The sequence below is a fragment of the Haliotis cracherodii genome, unplaced genomic scaffold, assembly GCF_022045235.1.
Source record: "Haliotis cracherodii isolate W230 unplaced genomic scaffold, xgHalCrac1.p SCAF_25, whole genome shotgun sequence".
NCBI classification, from domain to species: Eukaryota; Metazoa; Mollusca; class Gastropoda; order Lepetellida; family Haliotidae; genus Haliotis; species Haliotis cracherodii.
In genome coordinates, this window is record NW_027266281.1 from 6,269,263 (window position 1) to 6,292,600 (window position 23,338).

Sequence of the window (23,338 nt, forward strand, 5' to 3'; positions counted from 1 at the left end):
TGGTAAGGAGTGTTTATCATGTGATCAACATCGATGGTAAAGAGTATATATCATGTTATCAGCGTCGATGGTAAGGAATATGTATCATGTTATCAGCGTCGATGGTAAGGATTATATATCATGTTATCAGCGTCGATGGTAAGGAGTATATATCATGTCATCAGCGTCGATGATAGGAACTGTATATCATGTTATCAGCGTCGATGGTAGGAAGTATATAACATGTTATCAGCGGCAATGGTAGGTGTATATATCAATGACATGTTATCAGCGACGATGGTAAGGAATATGTATTATGTTATCAGCGTCGAGGGTAGGGAGTATATACCATGTTATCAACGTCAGTGGTAAGGAGAGTATATTATGTTATCAGTGTCGATGGTAGGGAGTATATATCATGTTATCAGCGTCGATGGTAGGTGTATATATCAATGACATGTTATCAGCGACGATGGTAAGGAATATGTATCATGTTATCACCGTTGAGGGTAGGGAGTATATACCATGTTATCAACGTCAGTGGTAAGGAGAGTGTATTATGTTATCAGTGTCGATGGTAGGGAGTATATAGCATGTTATCAGCGTCGATGGTAAGGAATAATAGGGGAAGGCTACCGGTAAAGGGATGGTCTATCACCGTTTAGGCGGAATCAGCTAAAATAAAGAGTATGTAACAAAATGCATGATATATTTTTGTGTGCTATATGAGTGAAAAAAGAATCAATTGCTACGTATGGACTGACATAATTATGGAAGCCATCTACTAAAGCTTTTAAGATTGAAATTGTTTAGAGGTATTATAAAGGTACCACATTGTCGGGCGCACTTTTATGTAGCAAACGGTGAGCACAGAGATGCTGCAGAACACGCAGGGAAATCAATATTTTACGTTCGCTTCATCGAGCACCTCTCAGCATTCCTTACAGCGTAACAGTGATCGCGATCAGTTTCTTTCTGCCCCACATGTGCTCTGACCACGCTTCCGGTGGAGGTTCACGGGACTCAACGTTTGAACATTAATAAAACAATATGTTGACGGCAATGCGACTTAAACGCAGTATTTTTGTGTTTGTGTGTTAAGAAAGGGAATGTATGACAACTAGATTATTGTCAAAAATAATGACGATTATGTTTTTTTTAATAAACACTCCGCTAAATATCACGAGCGTATTACGACCATCTGGTCTCTTTAAATTAAAAGATTATTTTGTCTCCGGCACCCTTGTCTATATGAAAAACAAATTTTGTCGTATAGAAAGCTCCGCTTCAATAAACTTTAAAAATAACACAATGTTAACCTCAGTTACTGTCAATGATACATGTTTGTGATGCGAAAAACGTTTGTTTTTATCATTATTTTAAAGTTATTTATGTATCACACGATATAGTCATGTAACATTAAAGAATCAACTCGTGTATGGGGAACGTTTAAGTTTAGCGATTACAATATTAATGATGACAGTTTCGGTGGTATTCCATACTGACGATAAATGAAGGGAGTCCAGGTTCTTGACATCAGCTTGATAATAAATTGTAACGACAAAATATCATGTTATCACACTGGAAGGTAACGACAATATATCATGATAACAGACTGGATGGTAACGACAATATATCATGATAACAGACTGGATGGTAGCGACAATATAGCACGTTATCAGACTGGATGGTAACGACAATATAAACACGTTATCAGACTGGATGGTAACGAAAATATAGCATGTTATCAGACTGGATGGTAACGACAATATATCACGTTATCAGACTGGATAGTAACAACAATATAATCATGTTATCAGACTGGATGGTAACGACAATATAATCACGTTATCAGACAGGATGGTAACGACAATATAATCGTTATCAGACTGGATGGTAACGAAAATATAATCAAGTTATCAGACTGGATAGTAACGACAATATATCATGTTATCAGACTGGATGGTAACGAAAATGTAACATGTCTATGTATGTGTTATGTTAACCTACCTCTCGCTTTCTTCGACATCCATCCAAACAGCAGCCTGCAAGATGAGATCCCCGTTATAGCAAGATAATATTGAAATATACGGCTAATCATCCCCGTTATAGCAAGATGTTATTGAGATATACATCTAATCATCCCCGACATAGCAAGATGATATTGAGCTGTACATCTAAACATCCTCGTTATAACAAGATAATGTTGAGATGCATAGCTGAACATCCCCATTATAGAAAGATAATATTGAGGCATAACGGCTAAACATCTCCGTTATAACAAGTTAAAATATGGATATAGAACTAACTTCGATCTTACAGTAAAATATTATTGATATGCATAGCTAAACATCCCCGTTATAGCAAGATAAAATAAGCATATACAACTTACTTCCCTGTCATAGAAAGATAATATTGAAATGTACAGCTAAACTTTACAGAAAGATAGTGATGACGTCATACTATGTCTGACAGAGGCCATGATGACTTCATACAACGTGGGGAAGGAAATGTGTGACATGCGATGTGTGACCATGTGTGATCACCTTACACACATGTTGTTATAAGGATGCATTTCACACCAACTTACATTGCAAGTTGTAGCAGGATGACGGGGGTACATGGGGTTTTATGCGTCCCGGGTTAGGTTTTATGTCACGAGCCGGAAGCTGCCCCGTGTAGCCCGAGCGATCCTGCCACAACGAATTTATCTTACCTACGTTTTAATGTGAGATTGTAAAACAATAAGCACATATTCACAATTGAGAGAACAGCTGTCCTGAATGCTGAGGTTAACTTATGCTATGTCACGTGACTTCCATTGACTCGAAAAAAGTTTTGCTTTGAAGCGGGTTTAAGGGCTTTATTCTGTCTCTCAGAAATCCACGTGCAGCCCGTATTGCTCGTGTAGGGGTTTAAGAGATGTATTCCCCCTCTGAGAAATTGATTACCCTCGACTGCACTCATGTTGTAGTGGTACATGTTCCCATGTTGCAGTGGCACATGTTCTCGTGTTGCGGTGGTACATGTTCCCGTGTTGCAGTGGTACATGTTCCCGTGTTGCAGTGGCACATGTTCCCGTGTTGCAGTGGTACATGTTCCCGTGTTGCAGTGGTACATGTTCCCGTGTTGCAGTGGTACATATTCCTGTGTTGCGGTGGTACATGTTCCCGTGTTACAGTGGTACATGTTCCCGTGTTACAGTGGTACATGTTCTCGTGTTGCAGTGGTACATGTTCTCGTGTTGCAGTGGTACTAGTACCCGTGTTGCGGTGGTACATGTTCCTGTGTTACAGTGGTACATGTTTCCGTGTTGCAGTGGTACATGTTCTCGTGTTGCAGTGGTACATGTTCCCATGTTACAGTGGTACATGTACTCGTGTTACAGTGGTACATGTTCCCGTGTTACAGTGGTACATGTTTCCGTGTTACAGTGGTACATGTTCCCGTGTTACAGTGGTACATGTTTCCGTGTTGCAGTGGTACATGTTCCCGTGTTACAGTGGTACATGTTCCCGTGTTACAGTGGTACATGTTTCCGTGTTGCAGTGGTACATGTTACCCTGTTGCAGTGGTACTAGCACCCGTGTTGCGGTGGTATATTGCTAGGTCTTAGTATAGGTTCAACGTCAGCTACTTACCGCTTTTGTTTTGGTTGACTGTCTGCAACAGAAACACACCAGATTGCATTGAAAATATAATATCTAAATTGAGACCTTTCAGGCCTCTAGGTTATTCTGTGGTGCCTAACAGCTCTAAATGAGCAGCACCAGTGATGGCTTGTTAACACATAGACTCTGTGTGCGAAGTACCCGTGATGTCTCTACATTAATCCTATATGTAAAGCACACGTTGCTTGTAAGCGTTAGCGGGGGCACGGATGGCCAGTCGTCTAAGGCGCTGCGATTCGCTGTGCAAAGTTGCATCCCTTGGGCACGCCAGAATCGTATGATTGTGGGTTCGAATCCCGGTTCGCCCCGATTATGTTGCTAGGTTTGTCAGCACCATACCCCGTGGGTTTCACCGAAGTGGTAAACGTCTGAGACCTGCATCACTTGGGGCTTTCCTCACCCATTAAGCTGACACGCCGTGATGTAACTGGAATACTGTTAAAAGCGGCGTTAAATCCAACTCACTCACTCACTCACTCACTGTAAACGTTAGCCAAACGTATCTATACATATCGTACTCGAGTTGTATTAAAAAAACGTATATTGATTTGTCTATGTCTCAAACCTCACATTAAACCTTGTTCTGCGTCCGACATGCCACCCATGGTCAAGCTTACCTATCTGCGCACGCTTTTGCGCACGCTGACGTAACTTCCGGAGTGTGTCTGCGTCGGGGATCATCTCATAACCACTATGGTTGGAGCCGGTGTCGGAAGGTCGTCGTGATTCACATTGATCCTCGAGGCTTCGTTGAGATCCGTGTCCGGTGTTTAATTCTTCATACGTGTTTCCTTCACTCGACACCTGGTGTCTGGGTGGCACTGTTGGCGGGTGCGTGTTGTCTTCACTCGACACCTGCTGTTTTGGATCAACCGGGGTCAAGCCTACAGAAGACACACTGAGTATAATTCTGGTACTTTAAGGTACATCTGTCTAGTGAGTATAATTCTAGTACTGTTAGGTACATTAGTCTACTGAGCATAATTTTGGTACTGTTACGTAGATCAGTCTACTGAGTATAATTCTTATACCGCAAGGTACATCAGTCTACTGAGTATAATTCTAGTACTGTAAGGTACATCAGTCTACTTAGTATAATTCTACCACTGTATGGTACATCAGTCTACTTAGTATAATTCTACTACTGTATGGTACATCAGTCAACTTAGTATAATTCTACTACTGTAAGGTACATCAGTCTACTGAGTATAATTCTACTACTGTAAGGTACATCAGTCTACTGAGTATAATTCTAGTTCTGTAAGGTACATCAATCTACTGAGTATAATTCTACGACTGTATGGTACATCAGTCTATTGAGTACAATTCTTGTATTCACGCTAAACTGATACATAACCTTCTGTAGCAACTTTTTATAATAATACACAATACACGGGGGATCACCCAGTGATAGATAATACAGTTGTAAGTTACGTATTGACTTCCGTAGGTTTCTTCTCGAGGGTACTGGAGGTCTTGCGTCTCTGTAACATCCCAAACACGAAGTCATTGTTAGTCGGTGTGGGCACTGTTTGTTTGTTTGTTTGTTGTTTAACGCCACACTAAGCAATATCCCAGCTATATCACGACAGTCTGTGAATAATCGAGTCTTTACCAGACAATCCAGTGATTGACATCATTAGCATCGATCCACACAATTGGGATACGATGACATGCATCAACAAAGTCAACAAGCCTGACCACCCGATCCGGTTAGTCGCCTCCTATGACAAGCACAGACTCTTTTTGTCAAGGGTTGCTGAAGACCTATTCTACGCCGGATCTTCAGGGGTCATATGGACAATACCTCATTGGCCATGTTAGTCCGTATGAGCACTGCAACATTTTTCCATCGTTAGTCGGTATGAAAATATCTCTGTACATTCTGTGTTAGTCAGATGAAATAATGTTCGAGTATAAATATACATTGTCTATAAAGGAGGAAGCGTGTTTGAGGTGCAACATAAACATGTTACCTTGTGGTTGGAGGGTCATCAGCTCTTCCTGAAAAACAACATCCAGTGTATCATGCAAAGGTGTCATGTGATAGTTGAACATCATGGCACACTGATATAAAAATATTGTATCAATAAAACTAGAAGATATCCCTCCCTTAACTACAATGTACACTGCATTACAGTCACTGACTTCAGTCTACACTGACTTCTGTCTACACTGACTTCAATCTACACTGACTTTAATCTACACTGACTTTGGTCTACACTGACTTTGGTCTTTACTGACTTCTGTCTACACTGACTTCGGTGTACACTGACTTCTGTCTACACTGACTTCTGTCTACACTGACTTCAATCTACACTGACTTCGGTCTACACTGACTTTGGTCTACACTGACTTCAATCTACACTGACTTTGGTCTACACTGACTTTGGTCTACACTGACTTCTGTCTACACTTACTTCTGTCTACACTGACTTCCGTCTACACTGACTTCTGTCTACACTGACTTCAATCTACACTGACTTCAATCTACACTGACTTTGGTCTACACTGACTTTGGTCTACACTGACTTCTGTCTACACTGACTTCTGTCTACACTGACTTCTGTCTACACTTACTTCGGTCTACACTGACTTCTGTCTACACTTACTTCTGTCTACACTGACTTCGGTCTACACTGACTTCTGTCTACACTGACTTCGGTGTAAACTGACTTCTGTCTACACTGACTTCGGTGTACACTGACTTCTGTCTACACTGACTTCTGTCTACACTGACTTCAATCTACACTGACTTCGGTCTACACTGACTTCCGTCTACACTGACTTCAATCTACACTGACTTTGGTCTACATTGACTTTGGTCTACACTGACTTCTGTCTACACTTACTTCTGTCTACACTGACTTCCGTCTACACTGACTTCTGTCTACACTGACTTCAATCTACACTGACTTCAATCTACACTGACTTTGGTCTACACTGACTTCAATCTACACTGACTTTGGTCTACACTGACTTTGGTCTACACTGACTTCTGTCTACACTGACTTCTGTCTACACTTACTTCGGTCTACACTGACTTCTGTCTACACTTACTTCTGTCTACACTGACTTCGGTCTACACTGACTTCTGTCTACACTGACTTCGGTGTAAACTGACTTCTGTCTACACTGACTTCTGTCTACACTTACTTCGGTCTACACTTACTTCTGTCTACACTGACTTCTGTCTACACTGACTTCTGTCTACACTTACTTTGGTCTACACTGACATCAGTCTACACTGACTTCGATCTACACTTACTTCGGTGTACACTGACTTCCGTCTACACTGACTTCTGTCTACACTGACTTCTGTCTACACTGACTTCTGTCTACACTTACTTCGGTGTACACTGACTTCCGTCTACACTGACTTTGGTCTTCACTGACTTCCCTCTACACTGACTTCTGTCTTCAGTGACTTAGGTCTACAATGACTTGGGTCTACACTGTCTTTGGTCTACACTGACTTTGGTCTACACTGACTTTGGTCTACACTGATTTCCTTCTACACTGACTTTGGTCTTCAGTGACTTCGGTCTACACTGACTTCGGTCTACACTGACTTCGGTCTACAATGAGTTAGTTTTCACCTTGCTTAACTTCTTCATACGTGTCGTTGCCCTTTGGAGCTCCCTGCAGCTCCTCGTAAAAACTCGCAACAGCGTCAGGGGGATCGGCAGCTGAAAATTAAACATGTACAATCTCACAACAATATGCTGATATTTCTGTGTTTAAGAATATCGAAAACCTTTTGTTCTAGTTCAATTGGGTTTTTTTTATCACCGCTCTCAAAAGTATGAAAAAGGTAGAGACGGAAAATACATTGGTCGATATCAGGAGCAATGTTCTACGCCGTCACTGTATGCAATAAATTACGTCCTCAAACTGGATCTCTTCATTTTTTCGCCTTTTACGACAAGCAATAGTAGACTCAAATGTGATGTAATGTACTCGGGAGCGTCTCGGGATCTACTCGGGAGGTACGCAGGCGGTACTTGGGATGTACTCTGGAGGTACTCGGGACGTACTGGGGATGTACTCAGGATATACTCGAGAGGTACTCGGGAGATACTCGTGATATACTCGAGAGGAACTAGGAATGTACTCGGGAGGTACACGAGAGGGACTCGGGATGAACTCGGGAGATACTCGGGAGGTACACGAGAGGGACTCGGGATGAACTCGGGAGATACTCGGGATGTACTCGGGAGGTACACTAGAGGTACTGGGGATGAACTCGGTACTCGGAAGGTTCTCGGGAGGTACACGGTACACGGGAGGTACTCAGGATGTACTCGGGAGGTACTCGAGAGGCACTTGGGATGTACTCGACAGGTACTTGGGATGACCTCGGGAATAAACTTGGGATGTACTCAGGAGGTACTAGGGAGGAACTCGGCACGTACTCAGGAGGAACTTATCGGTATATTCTCGAGATGAACTCGCGAGGTTATCTGTATGTTCTCGGGAGGTACTCGGTAGGTACTTGGGATGTACTCAGGATGTTCTCGGGGGGTACTCGGGAGATACTCGGTAGATACTCGGGAGATACTCGGGATGTACTCGGGAGGTACTCGGGGTGAACACGGTAGGTCCTCGGGAGGTACTCGGTATGTACTTTGCGGGTACTCGGAATGAACTCCGGGATGTACTCGGTAGGTACTCGGGATGTCCTCGGGAGGTCCTCGGGGTGAACTTGGGAGGTACTCGGCATGTCCTCGTGGATGAACTCAGGATGTTCTTGTGAGGTGCTGGGGAGGAACTTGGGACGTACTCGGGAGGAACTCGGAAGGTTACTGATATGTTTTAGGGAGGTACTCGGGGATATACTTGGGATGTCCTCCGGAATGTCCTCGGAAGGTACAAGGGATGTTCACGGGAGGTACTCAGGATGTATTCGGGAGGTAATTGGGGTAAACTTGGGATGTACTCGAGATGTACTCGAGAGGTGCTCCAGATGTACTCAGGAGGTACTCGGGAGGTACTCGGGGTGTACTCAGGAGGTACTCGGAATGTACTCAGGAGGTACTCGGAATGTACCCATAGGTACTCGGGGTGTACTCCGGAGGTACTCAGGAGGTACTCGGACTGTACCCATAGGTACTCGGGGTGTACTCAGGAGGTACTCAGGAGGTACTCGGGATGTACTGGGGAGGTAGTCAGGAGGTACTCGGGATGTACTCGGGAGGTACTCAGGACATACTGGGGATGTACTCAGGATGTATTCAGGGTGTACTTCGGAGGTACTAGGGATGACCAACCTTTAGCTTTCTTCACGGGTTCCTCATATATAGCTGTAGGCACATCCGCTTGCCTGTGAAGGTAATACATTGTGTCAGGGCAGAATCTACACTGTGCTCTAAATGTAAACGACCAACAAAACACAATCTTCAACGATACTAGCTGATAAATACAAATAACACCGTGTCTTAGACGTGAAGCACCAATAAACACTGTGTGTTAGACGTGAATCACAAATAAACATTGTGTGATAGACGTGAAGCACCTATACACATTGTGTGTTAGACGTGAAGTACCCATAAACATTGTGTGTTAGACTTGAATCACCAGTAAACATTGTGTGTTAGACGCGAAGCACCCATAAACATTGTGTGTGAGATGTGAATCACCAATACACATTTTGTGTAAGCTGTGCATCATCAATACACATTGTGTGTTAGACGTGAAGCACCCATAAACATTGTGTTAGACGTGAATCACTAATACACATTGTGTGTTAGACGTGAAGCGCCAATAAACATTGTGTGTTAGACGTGAATCACCAATAAACATTGTGTGTTAGACGTGAAGCACCAATAAACATTGTGTGTTAGATATGACGCACCTAGAGACATTGTGTGTTAGACGTGAATTACCAATAAACAGTGTGTGTTAGACGTGAAGCACCAATAAACATTGTGTGTTAGACTTGAATCACCAATAAACATTGTGTGTTAGACTTGAATCACCAATAAACATTGTGTACTAGACTTGAAGCGCCAATAAACATTGTGTGTTAGATGTGAAGCACCAATAAACATTGTGTGTTAGACGTGAAGCACCAATAAACATTGTGTGTTAGACTTGAATCACAAATAAACATGGTGTGTTAGACTTGAAGCAGCAATAAACATTATGTGTTAGATATGACGCACCTAGAGACATTGTGTGTTAGACGTGAATCACCAATAAACATTGTGTGTTAGACGTGAAGCACCTATAAACATTGTGTGTTAGACGTGAAATTACCAATAAACATTGTGTGTTAGACGTGAAGCACCAATAAACATTGTGTGTTAGACTTGACGCACCTAGAAACATTGTGTGTTAGACGTGAATCACCCATAAACATTGTGTGTTAGATGTGAATCACCAATACACATTGTGTGTTAGACGTGAATTACCAATAAACTTTGCGTGTTAGACGTGAATCAGCCATAAACTTCGTGTGTTAGACGTGAATCACCAATAAACATTGTGTGATAGTCTCAGTAATACATAACATACCTTGCTAGAGTGGATTCTGAAAGATACCAATGAGCTTACATAAATATTTGCATAACACTTACACAATCACTTTACGAAATTACTTTCACCACACATACACCACTAATGACCTCATACATTCACAAAGCTAACATCATACATACACTCTAGTAACATCACGCATACACACTACTCACATCACACATGCACACTAGTAACATCACACATAACAACTACTAACATCACGCTTACGCCACTACTTACATCGCACATACGCACTACTAACATCACACATACACACCACTAACATCACACATATACACTACTAACATCACACATACACACTACTAACATCACACATACGCACTAGTAACATCACGTTTACACCACTACTTACATCACACATACACACTACTAACATCACACATACACACTACTAACATCACACATACACACTACTAACATCACACATACACACTACTAACATCACACATACACACTACCAACATCACACATACACACTACTAACACTACTATCCTGAGATCTTACCTTCGTCCATCAGGTCATATTACTGTCTGTCTTAGCACTGTTTCCTCAGATGTTACCTTCGTCCACCAGGTCATATTCCTGTCTGTCCACAAACTGTTTCCTCAGATTTTACCTTCGTCCACCAGGTCATATTCCTGTCTGTCCACAAACTGTTTCCTCAGATCTTACCTTCGTCCTTCAGGTCATATTCCTGTCTGTCCATGCACTGTTTCCTGAGATCTTACCTTCGTCCACCAGGTCATATTATTGTCTGACCATGCACCGTTCCCTCAGATTTTCCCTTCGTCCACCAGATTATATTCCTGTCTGTCCACGCACTGTTTTCTCAGATCTCATCTTCATTCATCAGGTCATATTCCTGTCTGTCCACAAACTGTTTCCTCAGATCTTTTCTTCGTTCACCAGTTTATATTCCTGTCTGTCCACGCACTGTTTCCCATGATCTTACCTTCGTCCACTAGGTTATATTACTGTCTGTCCCCGCACTGTTTCTTCAGATCTTACCTTCGTCCACCAGGTTATATTCCTGTCTGTCCACGCACTGTTTCCTCAGATATTACCGTCGTCCACCAGGTTATATTCCTGTCTGTCTTAGCACTGTTTCCTCAGATTTTACCTTCGTCCACCAGGTCATATTCCTGTCTGTCCACAAACTGTTTCCTCAGATTTTACCTTCGTCCACCAGGTCATATTCTTGTCTGACCACGCACTGTTTCCTGAGATCTTACCTTCGTCCACCAGGTTATATTACTGTCTGTCCACGCACTGTTTCCTCAGATCTTACCTTCGTCCACCAGGTCATATTCCTTTCTGTCCATGCACCGTTTGTTCGCCAGGATTTCTTCGTACATGTCACCAGTTGATGACGAAGCAGGTACTGTAAATGAGTGAGTATTGTTTTACTCCGCTTGTGTCAATAGTTCAGCAATATCACAGCAATGTCAACAAAGGAAATAACATTAATTGAAGGCTATGCATGTTCCCATAATTTCATACGTTCATACGTACATACGTTCATACGTCCATAAGTGCATCATTGTAGTGTTTTAGTCAAAGTAACTACATCACGAATGCCTGTGAATAGTCGCTTCAAGAGCAGGTGAAACAAGTGACGTAAAGCATGGGCACTCATCCGGGATACAGTCAATAAAACAGCCACCAGATGCCCACAATCAGTGACACAGCCACCAGATGCCAACAATCGGTGACACAGTCACCAGATACCCACAATCTGTGACACAGTCACCTGTCCCCACAATCAGTGACACAGTCAACAGATGCCAACAATCAGTGACACAGTCACCTGTCCCCACAACCAGTGACACAGTCACCGGATGCCCACAATCGGTGACACAGTCAACATGCCCCCACAATCAGTGACACAGTCACCAGGTCCCCACAATCAGTGACACAGTCACCAGATGCAGACAATCAGTGACACAGCCACCAGATGCAAACAATCAGTGACACAGTCACCAGATGCCCACAATCAGTGACACCCTCACCAGATGCATACAATCAGTGACACCCTCACCAGATGCATACAATCAGTGACACAGCCACCAGATGCCCACAGTCAGTGACACGGCCACCAGATACCAACAATATGTGACACAGCCACCAGATGCCCACAATCAGTGACACAGTCACCAGATGCAGACAATCAGTGACACAGCCACCAAGTGCAGACAATCAGTGACACAGTCACCAGATGCCCACAATCAGTGACACAGCCACCAGATGCCCACAATCAGTGACACAGCGACCAAGTGCAGACAATCAGTGACACAGTCACCAGATGCCCACAATCAGTGACACAGTCACCAGATGCCCAGTCCTCCAGGTGTGACGAACCTTGTTCCTGTGTCCTCCTTGATGCGCTGTAAGACAAACGCAAGCTGATTCAGTTGTCCATACAAGTGCAGATACGAATGCGAAAATTTATTCATCTTTGTCGTGAACGACAGCGACACATTACCGATGCTCAATAATGTACACACGTTCGTGAAAGCATGCAGTAAATACAAGGGCTAGACATACGGTAAAACAGGGTGAAAGGCATGGGTAAAGGGAGATATAAAACACAGGTATTAGAGGGAATGAAATAACGGTAACGGATGGAATGAAACACCGGTAATAGAAGGAATGAAATAACGGTAACGGAGGGAATTAAACACAGGTAATAGAAGGAATGAAATAACGGTAACGGAGGGAATGAAACACAGGTAATAGAAGGAATGAAATAACGGTAACGGAGGGAATGAAACACAGGTACATGTAATAGAAGGAATGAAATAACGGTAACGGAGGGAATGAAACACAGGTAATGGAAGGAATGAAATAACGGTAAAATAGGGGATGAAACTCAGGTTATAGAACGAATGAAATAATGGTAACGGAGGGAATGAAACACAGGTAATGGAAGGAATGAAATAACGGTAAAGAAAGGAATGAAACACAGGTAATAGAAGGAATGAAATAACGGTAACGGAGGGAACGAAACACAGGTAAGAAAAAGAATGAAATAACGGTAGGATAGGGAATGAAACTCAGGTTATAGAACGAATGAAAAAAGGGTCAAATAAGGCAGTGGTATTTCAAGGTGTGAAACAAGGGTAAAGGAACGGTAATAAGGCATGAAGCAGTGGTAAAGGGAGGCATGGAGCAGTTGTAAAGGGAGGAATGAAGCAGTGGTAAAGGGGGGCATGAAGCAGTGGTAAAGTGGGGAATGATGCAGTGATAAAGGGAGGCATGAAGCAGTTGTAAAGTGGGGAATGATGCAGTGATAAAGGGAGGCAGGCATGAAGCAGTTGTAAAGGGAGGAATGAAGCAGTGGTAAAGGGAGGCATGAAACAGTGGTAAAGTGGGGAATGATGCAGTGATAAAGGGAGGCATGAAGCAGTTGTAAAGGGAGGAATGAAGCAGTGTTAAAGTGAGGCATGGAGCAGTGGTAAAGTGGGGAATGAAGCAGTGGTAAAGGGAGGAACGAAGCAGTTGTAAAGAGATGAATGAAGCAGTTGTAAAGGGGGAAATGAAGCAACAGAAAATAGAGGAATGAAGTAGTAGTAAAGGGAGGTATGACGCAGCGGTAAAGGGAGGCATGAAGCAGTGGCAAACGGAGGCTTGAAGCAGTGGTCAAGGGTGGCTTAAAGCAGTGGTAAAGGGAGGCTTGAAGCAACGGTAAGGAGGGGAGTGAAGCAGTTGTAAAGAGAGGAATGAAGCAGTTGTAAAGAGGGGAATGAAGCAACAGAAAATAGAGGAATGAAGCAGTGGTAAAGGGAGGAATGAAGCAGCGGTAAAGGGAGGCACGAAGCAGTGGTAAATGGAGTCTTGAAGCAGTGGTAAAGGGAGGCATGAAGCAAGCATTAGTGGAGGAATGAAGCAGTGGTAAAGAGTGGAATGAAGCAGTGGAAAATTGAGGCATGAAACAACGGTAAAGTGGGGAATGTAGCAGTGGTAAAGGGAGGCTTGAAGCAACGGTAAAGTGGGGAATGTTGCAGTGGTAAAGGGAAGCTTGAATCAACGGTAAAGTGGAGGATGAAGCAGTGTTAAAGTGAGGCATGGAGCAGTAGTAAAGTGGGGAATGAAGCAGTGGTAAAGGGAGGAACGAAGCAGTGGTAAAAAGTGACATGAAGCATTTGTAAAGGGAGGCATGAATCAGTGGTAGAAGGAGGAATGAAGCAGTGGTACAGTTGGTAATGAAGCAGTGGTAAAAGGAGGCATGAAGCAGTGGTAAAGTGGGGATGAAGCAGTGGTAAAAGGAGGCATGAAGCAGTGGCAGAGGGAGGAATGAAGCAGTGGTAAAGTGGGGAATGAAGCAGTGGTAAAGTGGGGAATGAAGCAGTGTTAAAGGGAGGCATGAAGCAGTGGTAAAGTGAGGCTTGAAGCAGTGGCAAAGGGAGGCATGAAGCAGTGGTAATGGGAGGAATGATGCAACGGTTATGGGAGGAATAAAGAGTGAGTGAGAGAAGCAGTATTCATATACTGACAAACCTTATAATCTTTAATTTCATCATCACGCGATCTGGAAACAATGCGCCAAAAAAATGTATTTTGAGTTAAGGCATACGTAACACATATCACTGATATTCATTGATATACCATCAATCTGGCAGTTTTACACACACATACATATGTGTACCATCGTTCTAGCACACTCACACAAATCTCAGTATTGTACCTTCCTTATACTTACAGTACAATCTCCTGACGCTGTAAAGTACCTTCCTTATACTGATGTCACAATCTCCTCACACTGTATAGTACCTTCCTCATGCTGATGGCACAATCTCCTGACACTGTATAGTACCTTCCGTATGTTGACGGTACAATCTCCTGACACTATACAGTACCTTCCTTATACTGACGGTATAATCCCCTGACACTGTATAGTACCTTCCTTATACTGACGGCACAATGTCCTAACACTGTATAGTACCTTCCTTATACTGATGTCACAATCTCCTGACACTGTATAGTACCTTCCTTATACTGACGGCACAATCTCCTGACACTGTATAGTACCTTCCTTATACTGACGGCACAATCTCCTGACACTATACAGTACCTTCCTTATACTGACGGTATAATCTCCTGACACTGTATAGTACCTTCCTTATACTGACGGTACAATCTCCTGACACTGTATAGTACCTTCCTCATGCTGACGGCACAATCTCCTGACACTTAATAGTACCTTCCTCATGCTGACGGCACAATCCCCTGACACTGTATAGTACCTTCCTCATGCTGACGGCACAATCTCCTGACACTGTATAGTACCTTCCTTATACTGACGGCACAATCTCCTGACACTGTACAGTACCTTTCTTATACTGACGGTATATACACTGTATAGTACCTTCCTTATACTGACGGCACAATCTCATGACATTAAATAGTACCTTCCTTATACTTACGGAACAATCTCCTCACACTATACAGTACCTTCCTTATACTGACGGTACAATCTCCTGACACTGTATAGTACCTTCCTTATACTGACGGTACAATCTCCTAACACTGTATAGCACCTGCCTTATACTGACGGCACAATCTCCTGACACTGTATAGTACCTTCTTTATACTGACGGCACAATCTCTTCACACTGCATATTACCTTCCTTATACTGACGTCACAATCTACTGACGCTGTACCTTACCTTCCTTGTAATGACGGTACAATCTCCTGGCACCGTACGTTGCTATGACGACTATGGTGATGGCGATCAGACATCCGCACGCGCCGATTGCGACGCCGAGACTCATGTCCAGCGTCTTGCTGTTGTCGTCTGATGGAGCCAGGTAACATACTTGGGTTACACATTTGTATTCAAACAAGTTATACATTCAAGACGTCACCACTACACACCATACATGTCACCATCAAAACAGCTAAATAGGAGCTAACTTCAGGGGTTTTGTTTAAAAATATAAAAGTCGAGAGCGAGGAAGTGGCATAAGGGCCGATTGTTGAAGACAACCGAGGAGACGTGTTTTCCCTCACGTTTCCATTATTATCTGCAGTTTCAATACATCACATTTCAGAACATTGGACTTTGGAAACATTAAGTCCTAATTTCATCTTCTTCTCTAACTATTAGGTTTCACAAGGAAAAAGGAAAATGTCATGCTAGGAAATAGAATAATACTCCCTTCTACTGTGAAGTTTCACATTCACTATATAACCCTCCCCTCTATTGTGTAGTTTCACATTCACTATATAACCCTCACGTCTACTGTGTAGTTTCACATTCACTATATAACCCTCCCGTCTACTGTGTAGTTTCTCATTCACTATACAACCCTCCCGTCTACTGTGTAGTTTCACATTCACCATATAACCCTCCCGTCTACTGTGTAGTTTCACATTCACTATATAACCCTCCAGTCTACTGTGTAGTTTCTCATTCACTATATAACCCTCCCGTCTACTGTGTAGTTTAACATTCACCATATAACCCTCCCGTCTACTGTGTAGTTTCACATTCACTATACAACCCTCCCGTCTACTGTGTAGTTTCACATTCACTACATAACCCTCCCGTCTACTGTGTAGTTTCACATTCACTATATAACCATCCCGTCTACTGTGTAGTTTCACATTCACTATATAACCCTCACGTCTACTGTGTAGTTTCACATTCACTATATAACCATCCCGTCTACTGTGTAGATTTACATTCACTATATAACCCTCCCGTCTACTGTGTAGTTTCACATTCACTATATAACCCTCCCGTCTACTGTGTAGTTTCACATTCACCATATAACCATCCCGTCTACTGTGTAGATTCACATTCACTATATAACCCTCCCGTCTACTGTGTAGTTTCACATTCACTATATAACCCTCACGTCTACTGTGTAGTTTCACATTCACTATATAACCCTCCCGTCTACTGTGTAGTTTCACATTTACTATATAACCCTCCCGTCTACTGTGTAGTTTCACATTCACTATATAACCATCCCGTCTGCTGTGTAGATTCACATTCACTATATAACCCTCCCGTCTACTGTGTAGTTTCTCATTCACCATATAACCCTCCAGTCTACTGTGTAGTTTAACATTCACTATATAACCCTCCCGTCTACTGTGTAGTTTCACATTCACTATACAACCCTCCCGTCTACTGTGTAGTTTCACATTCACTACATAACCCTCCCGTCTACTGTGTAGTTTCACATTCACTATATAACCATCCCGTCTACTGTGTAGTTTCACATTCACCATATAACCATCCCGTCTACTGTGTAGATTCACATTCACCATAAAACCCTCCCGTCTACTGTGTAGTTTAACATTCACTATATAACCCTCCCGTCTACTGTGTAGTTTTACATTCACCATATAACCCTCCCTTCTACTGTGAAGTTTCACATTCACTATATAACCCTCCCCTCTATTGTGTAGTTTCACATTCACTATATAACCATCCCGTCTACTGTGTAGTTTCACATTCACTATATAACCCTTCCGTCTACTGTGTAGTTTCTCATTCACTATACAACCCTCCCGTCTACTGTGTAGTTTCACATTCACCATATAACCCTCCCGTCTACTGTGTAGTTTCACATTCACTATATAACCCTCCAGTCTACTGTGTAGTTTCTCATTCACTATATAACCCTCCCGTCTACTGTGTAGTTTAACATTCACCATATAACCCTCCCGTCTACTGTGTAGTTTCACATTCACTATACAACCCTCCCGTCTACTGTGTAGTTTCACATTCACTACATAACCCTCCCGTCTACTGTGTAGTTTCAAATTCACTATATAACCATCCCGTCTACTGTGTAGATTTACATTCACTATATAACCCTCCCGTCTACTGTGTAGTTTCACATTCACTATATAACCCTCCCGTCTACTGTGTAGTTTCACATTCACCATATAACCATCCCGTCTAATGTGTAGTTTCACATTTACTATATAACCCTCCCGTCTACTGTGTAGTTTCACATTCACCATATAACCATCCCGTCTACTGTGTAGATTCACATTCACTATATAACCCTCCCGTCTACTGTGTAGTTTCACATTCACTATATAACCCTCACGTCTACTGTGTAGTTTCACATTCACTATATAACCCTCACGTCTACTGTGTAGTTTCACATTCACTATATAACCATCCCGTCTACTGTGTAGTTTCACATTTACTATATAACCCTCCCGTCTACTGTGTAGTTTCACATTCACTATCTAACCATCCCGTCTACTGTGTAGATTCACATTCACTATATAACCCTCCCGTCTACTGTGTAGTTTCTCATTCACCATATAACCCTCCAGTCTACTGTGTAGTTTCTCATTCACTATATAACCCTCCCGTCTACTGTGTAGTTTCACATTCACTATACAACCCTCCCGTCTACTGTGTAGTTTCACATTCACTACATAACCCTCCCGTCTACTGTGTAGTTTCACATTCACTATATAACCATCCCGTCTACTGTGTAGTTTCACATTCACCATATAACCATCCCGTCTACTGTGTAGATTCACATTCACCATATAACCCTCCCGTCTACTGTGTAGTTTCACATTCACTATATAACCCTCCCGTGTACTGTGTAGTTTCACATTCACCATATAACCCTCCCGTCTACTGTGTAGTTTCACATTCACTATATAACCCTCCAGTCTACTGTGTAGTTTCTCATTCACCATATAACCCTCCAGTCTATTGTGTAGTTTCTCATTCACTATACAACCCTCCCGTCTACTGTGTAGTTTCACATTCACTATACAACCCTCCCGTCTACTGTGTAGTTTCACATTCACTACATAACCCTCAAGTCTACTGTGTAGTTTCACATTCACTATATAACCCTCCCGTCTACTGTGTAGTTTCAAATTCACTATATAACCATCCCCTCTACTGTGTAGATTTACATTCACTATATAACCCTCCCGTCTACTGTGTAGTTTCACATTCACTATATAACCCTCCCGTCTACTGTGTAGTTTCACATTCACCATATAACCATCCCGTCTACTGTGTAGATTCACATTCGCTATATAACCATCCCGTCTACTGTGTAGTTTCACATTCACTATATAACCCTCACGTCTACTGTGTAGTTTCACATTCACTATATAACCCTCACGTCTACTGTGTAGATTTACATTCACTATATAACCCTCCCGTCTACTGTGTAGTTTCACATTCACTATATAACCCTCCCGTCTACTGTGTAGTTTCACATTCACCATATAACCATCCCGTCTACTGTGTAGATTCACATTCACTATATAACCCTCCCGTCTACTGTGTAGTTTCACATTCACTATATAACCCTCACGTCTACTGTGTAGTTTAACATTCACTATATAACCCTCACGTCTACTGTGTAGTTTCACATTCACTATATAACCATCCCGTCTACTGTGTAGTTTCACATTCACTATACAACCCTCCCGTCTACTGTGTAGTTTCACATTCACTACATAACCCTCCCGTCTACTGTGTAGTTTCAAATTCACTATATAACCATCCCGTCTACTGTGTAGATTTACATTCACTATATAACCCTCCCGTCTACTGTGTAGTTTCACATTCACGATATAACCCTCCCGTCTACTGTGTAGTTTCACATTCACCATATAACCATCCCGTCTACTGTGTAGTTTCACATTTACTATATAACCCTCCCGTCTACTGTGTAGTTTCACATTCACTATATAACCATCCCGTCTGCTGTGTAGATTCACATTCACTATGTAACCCTCCCGTCTACTGTGTAGTTTCTCATTCACCATATAACCCTCCAGTCTACTGTGTAGTTTAACATTCACTATATAACCCTCCCGTCTACTGTGTAGTTTCACATTCACTATACAACCCTCCCGTCTACTGTGTAGTTTCACATTCACTACATAACCCTCCCGTCTACTGTGTAGTTTCACATTCACTATATAACCATCCCGTCTACTGTGTAGTTTCACATTCACCATATAACCATCCCATCTACTGTGTAGATTCACATTCACCATATAACCCTCCCGTCTACTGTGTAGTTTCACATTCACTATATAACCCTCACGTCTACTGTGTAGTTTAACATTCACTATATAACCCTCACGTCTACTGTGTAGTTTCACATTCACTATATAACCATCCCGTCTACTGTGTAGTTTCACATTCACTATACAACCCTCCCGTCTACTGTGTAGTTTCACATTCACTACATAACCCTCCCGTCTACTGTGTAGTTTCAAATTCACTATATAACCATCCCGTCTACTGTGTAGATTTACATTCACTATATAACCCTCCCGTCTACTGTGTAGTTTCACATTCACTATATAACCCTCCCGTCTACTGTGTAGTTTCACATTCACCATATAACCATCCCGTCTACTGTGTAGTTTCACATTTACTATATAACCATCCCGTCTACTGTGTAGTTTCACATTCACTATATAACCATCCCGTCTGCTGTGTAGATTCACATTCACTATATAACCCTCCCGTCTACTGTGTAGTTTCTCATTCACCATATAACCCTCCAGTCTACTGTGTAGTTTAACATTCACTATATAACCCTCCCGTCTACTGTGTAGTTTCACATTTACTATATAACCATCCCGTCTACTGTGTAGTTTCACATTCACTATATAACCATCCCGTCTGCTGTGTAGATTCACATTCACTATATAACCCTCCCGTCTACTGTGTAGTTTCACATTCACCATATAACCATCCCGTCTACTGTGTAGATTCACATTCACCATATAACCCTCCCGTCTACTGTGTAGTTTCACATTCACTATATAACCCTCCCGTCTACTGTGTAGTTTCACATTCACCATATAACCCTCCCTTCTACTGTGAAGTTTCACATTCACTATATAACCCTCCCGTCTATTGTGTAGTTTCACATTCACTATATAACCATCCCGTCTACTGTGTAGTTTCACATTCACTATATAACCCTCCCGTCTACTGTGTAGTTTCTCATTCACTATACAACCCTCCCGTCTACTGTGTAGTTTCACATTCACCATATAACCCTCCCGTCTACTGTGTAGTTTCACATTCACTATATAACCCTCCAGTCTACTGTGTAGTTTCTCATTCACTATATAACCCTCCCGTCTACTGTGTAGTTTAACATTCACCATATAACCCTCCCGTCTACTGTGTAGTTTCACATTCACTATACAACCCTCCCGTCTACTGTGTAGTTTCACATTCACTACATAACCCTCCCGACTACTGTGTAGTTTCACATTCACTATATAACCATCCCGTCTACTGTGTAGTTTCACATTCACTATATAACCCTCACGTCTACTGTGTAGTTTCACATTCACTATATAACCATCCCGTCTACTGTGTAGATTCACATTCACTATATAACCCTCCCGTCTACTGTGTAGTTTCACATTCACTATATAACCCTCCCGTCTACTGTGTAGTTTCACATTCACCATATAACCATCCCGTCTACTGTGTAGATTCACATTCACTATATAACCCTCCCGTCTACTGTGTAGTTTCACATTCACTATATAACCCTCCCGTCTACTGTGTAGTTTCACATTCACCATATAACCATCCCGTCTACTGTGTAGATTCACATTCACTATATAACCCTCCCGTCTACTGTGTAGTTTCACATTCACTATCTAACCATCCCGTCTACTGTGTAGCTTCACATTCACTATATAACCCTCCCGTCTACTGTGTAGTTTCTCATTCACCATATAACCCTCCAGTCTACTGTGTAGTTTCTCATTCACTATATAACCCTCCCGTCTACTGTGTAGTTTCACATTCACTATACAACCCTCCCGTCTACTGTGTAGTTTCACATTCACTACATAACCCTCCCGTCTACTGTGTAGTTTCACATTCACTATATAACCATCCCGTCTACTGTGTAGTTTCACATTCACCATATAACCATCCCGTCTACTGTGTAGATTCACATTCACCATATAACCCTCCCGTCTACTGTGTAGTTTCACATTCACTATATAACCCTCCCGTGTACTGTGTAGTTTCACATTTACTATATAACCCTCCCGTCTTCTGTGTAGTTTCACATTCACTATATAACCCTCCCGTCTTCTGTGTAGTTTCACATTCACCATATAACCATCCCGTCTACTGTGTAGATTCACATTCACTATATAACCCTCCCGTCTACTGTGTAGTTTCACATTCACTATATAACCCTCACGTCTACTGTGTAGTTTCACATTCACTATATAACCCTCACGTCTACTGTGTAGTTTCACATTCACTATATAACCATCCCGTCTACTGTGTAGTTTCACATTTACTATATAACCCTCCCGTCTACTGTGTAGTTTCACATTCACTATCTAACCATCCCGTCTACTGTGTAGATTCACATTCACTATATAACCCTCCCGTCTACTGTGTAGTTTCTCATTCACCATATAACCCTCCAGTCTACTGTGTAGTTTCTCATTCACTATATAACCCTCCCGTCTACTGTGTAGTTTCACATTCACTATACAACCCTCCCGTCTACTGTGTAGTTTCACATTCACTATCTAACCATCCCGTCTACTGTGTAGATTCACATTCACTATATAACCCTCCCGTCTACTGTGTAGTTTCTCATTCACCATATAACCCTCCAGTCTACTGTGTAGTTTCTCATTCACTATATAACCCTCCCGTCTACTGTGTAGTTTCACATTCACTATACAACCCTCCCGTCTACTGTGTAGTTTCACATTCACTACATAACCCTCCCGTCTACTGTGTAGTTTCACATTCACTATATAACCATCCCGTCTACTGTGTAGTTTCACATTCACCATATAACCATCCCGTCTACTGTGTAGATTCACATTCACCATATAACCCTCCCGTCTACTGTGTAGTTTCACATTCACTATATAACCCTCCCGTGTACTGTGTAGTTTCACATTCACCATATAACCCTCCCGTCTACTGTGTAGTTTCACATTCACTATATAACCCTCCAGTCTACTGTGTAGTTTCTCATTCACCATATAACCCTCCAGTCTATTGTGTAGTTTCTCATTCACTATACAACCCTCCCGTCTACTGTGTAGTTTCACATTCACTATACAACCCTCCCGTCTACTGTGTAGTTTCACATTCACTACATAACCCTCAAGTCTACT

At 42.3% G+C, this 23,338-nt stretch overlaps 1 protein-coding gene across 5 annotated transcripts in view; it reads right to left on the bottom strand.

Moving 5' to 3' along the window:
* The window catches only part of LOC139472737 (peptidyl-prolyl cis-trans isomerase G-like), an 81,544-nt gene that overhangs the window by 13,386 nt on the left and 44,820 nt on the right, over positions 1 to 23,338 (bottom strand). For all 5 annotated transcript variants that reach the window (XM_071255197.1, XM_071255196.1, XM_071255195.1 and 2 more), the window contains exons 5-16: positions 15,858 to 15,986; positions 14,689 to 14,719; positions 12,550 to 12,575; positions 11,480 to 11,572; positions 10,167 to 10,182; positions 8,921 to 8,973; positions 7,250 to 7,339; positions 5,627 to 5,654; positions 5,085 to 5,134; positions 4,268 to 4,534; positions 3,621 to 3,642; positions 1,990 to 2,024 (exon numbers count right to left, since the gene is read on the bottom strand). In XM_071255197.1, the coding sequence (XP_071111298.1) occupies positions 1,990 to 2,024; positions 3,621 to 3,642; positions 4,268 to 4,534; positions 5,085 to 5,134; positions 5,627 to 5,654; positions 7,250 to 7,339; positions 8,921 to 8,973; positions 10,167 to 10,182; positions 11,480 to 11,572; positions 12,550 to 12,575; positions 14,689 to 14,719; positions 15,858 to 15,986 (840 nt within the window). The remainder of the gene's footprint in view (positions 1 to 1,989; positions 2,025 to 3,620; positions 3,643 to 4,267; positions 4,535 to 5,084; positions 5,135 to 5,626; positions 5,655 to 7,249; positions 7,340 to 8,920; positions 8,974 to 10,166; positions 10,183 to 11,479; positions 11,573 to 12,549; positions 12,576 to 14,688; positions 14,720 to 15,857; positions 15,987 to 23,338) is intronic.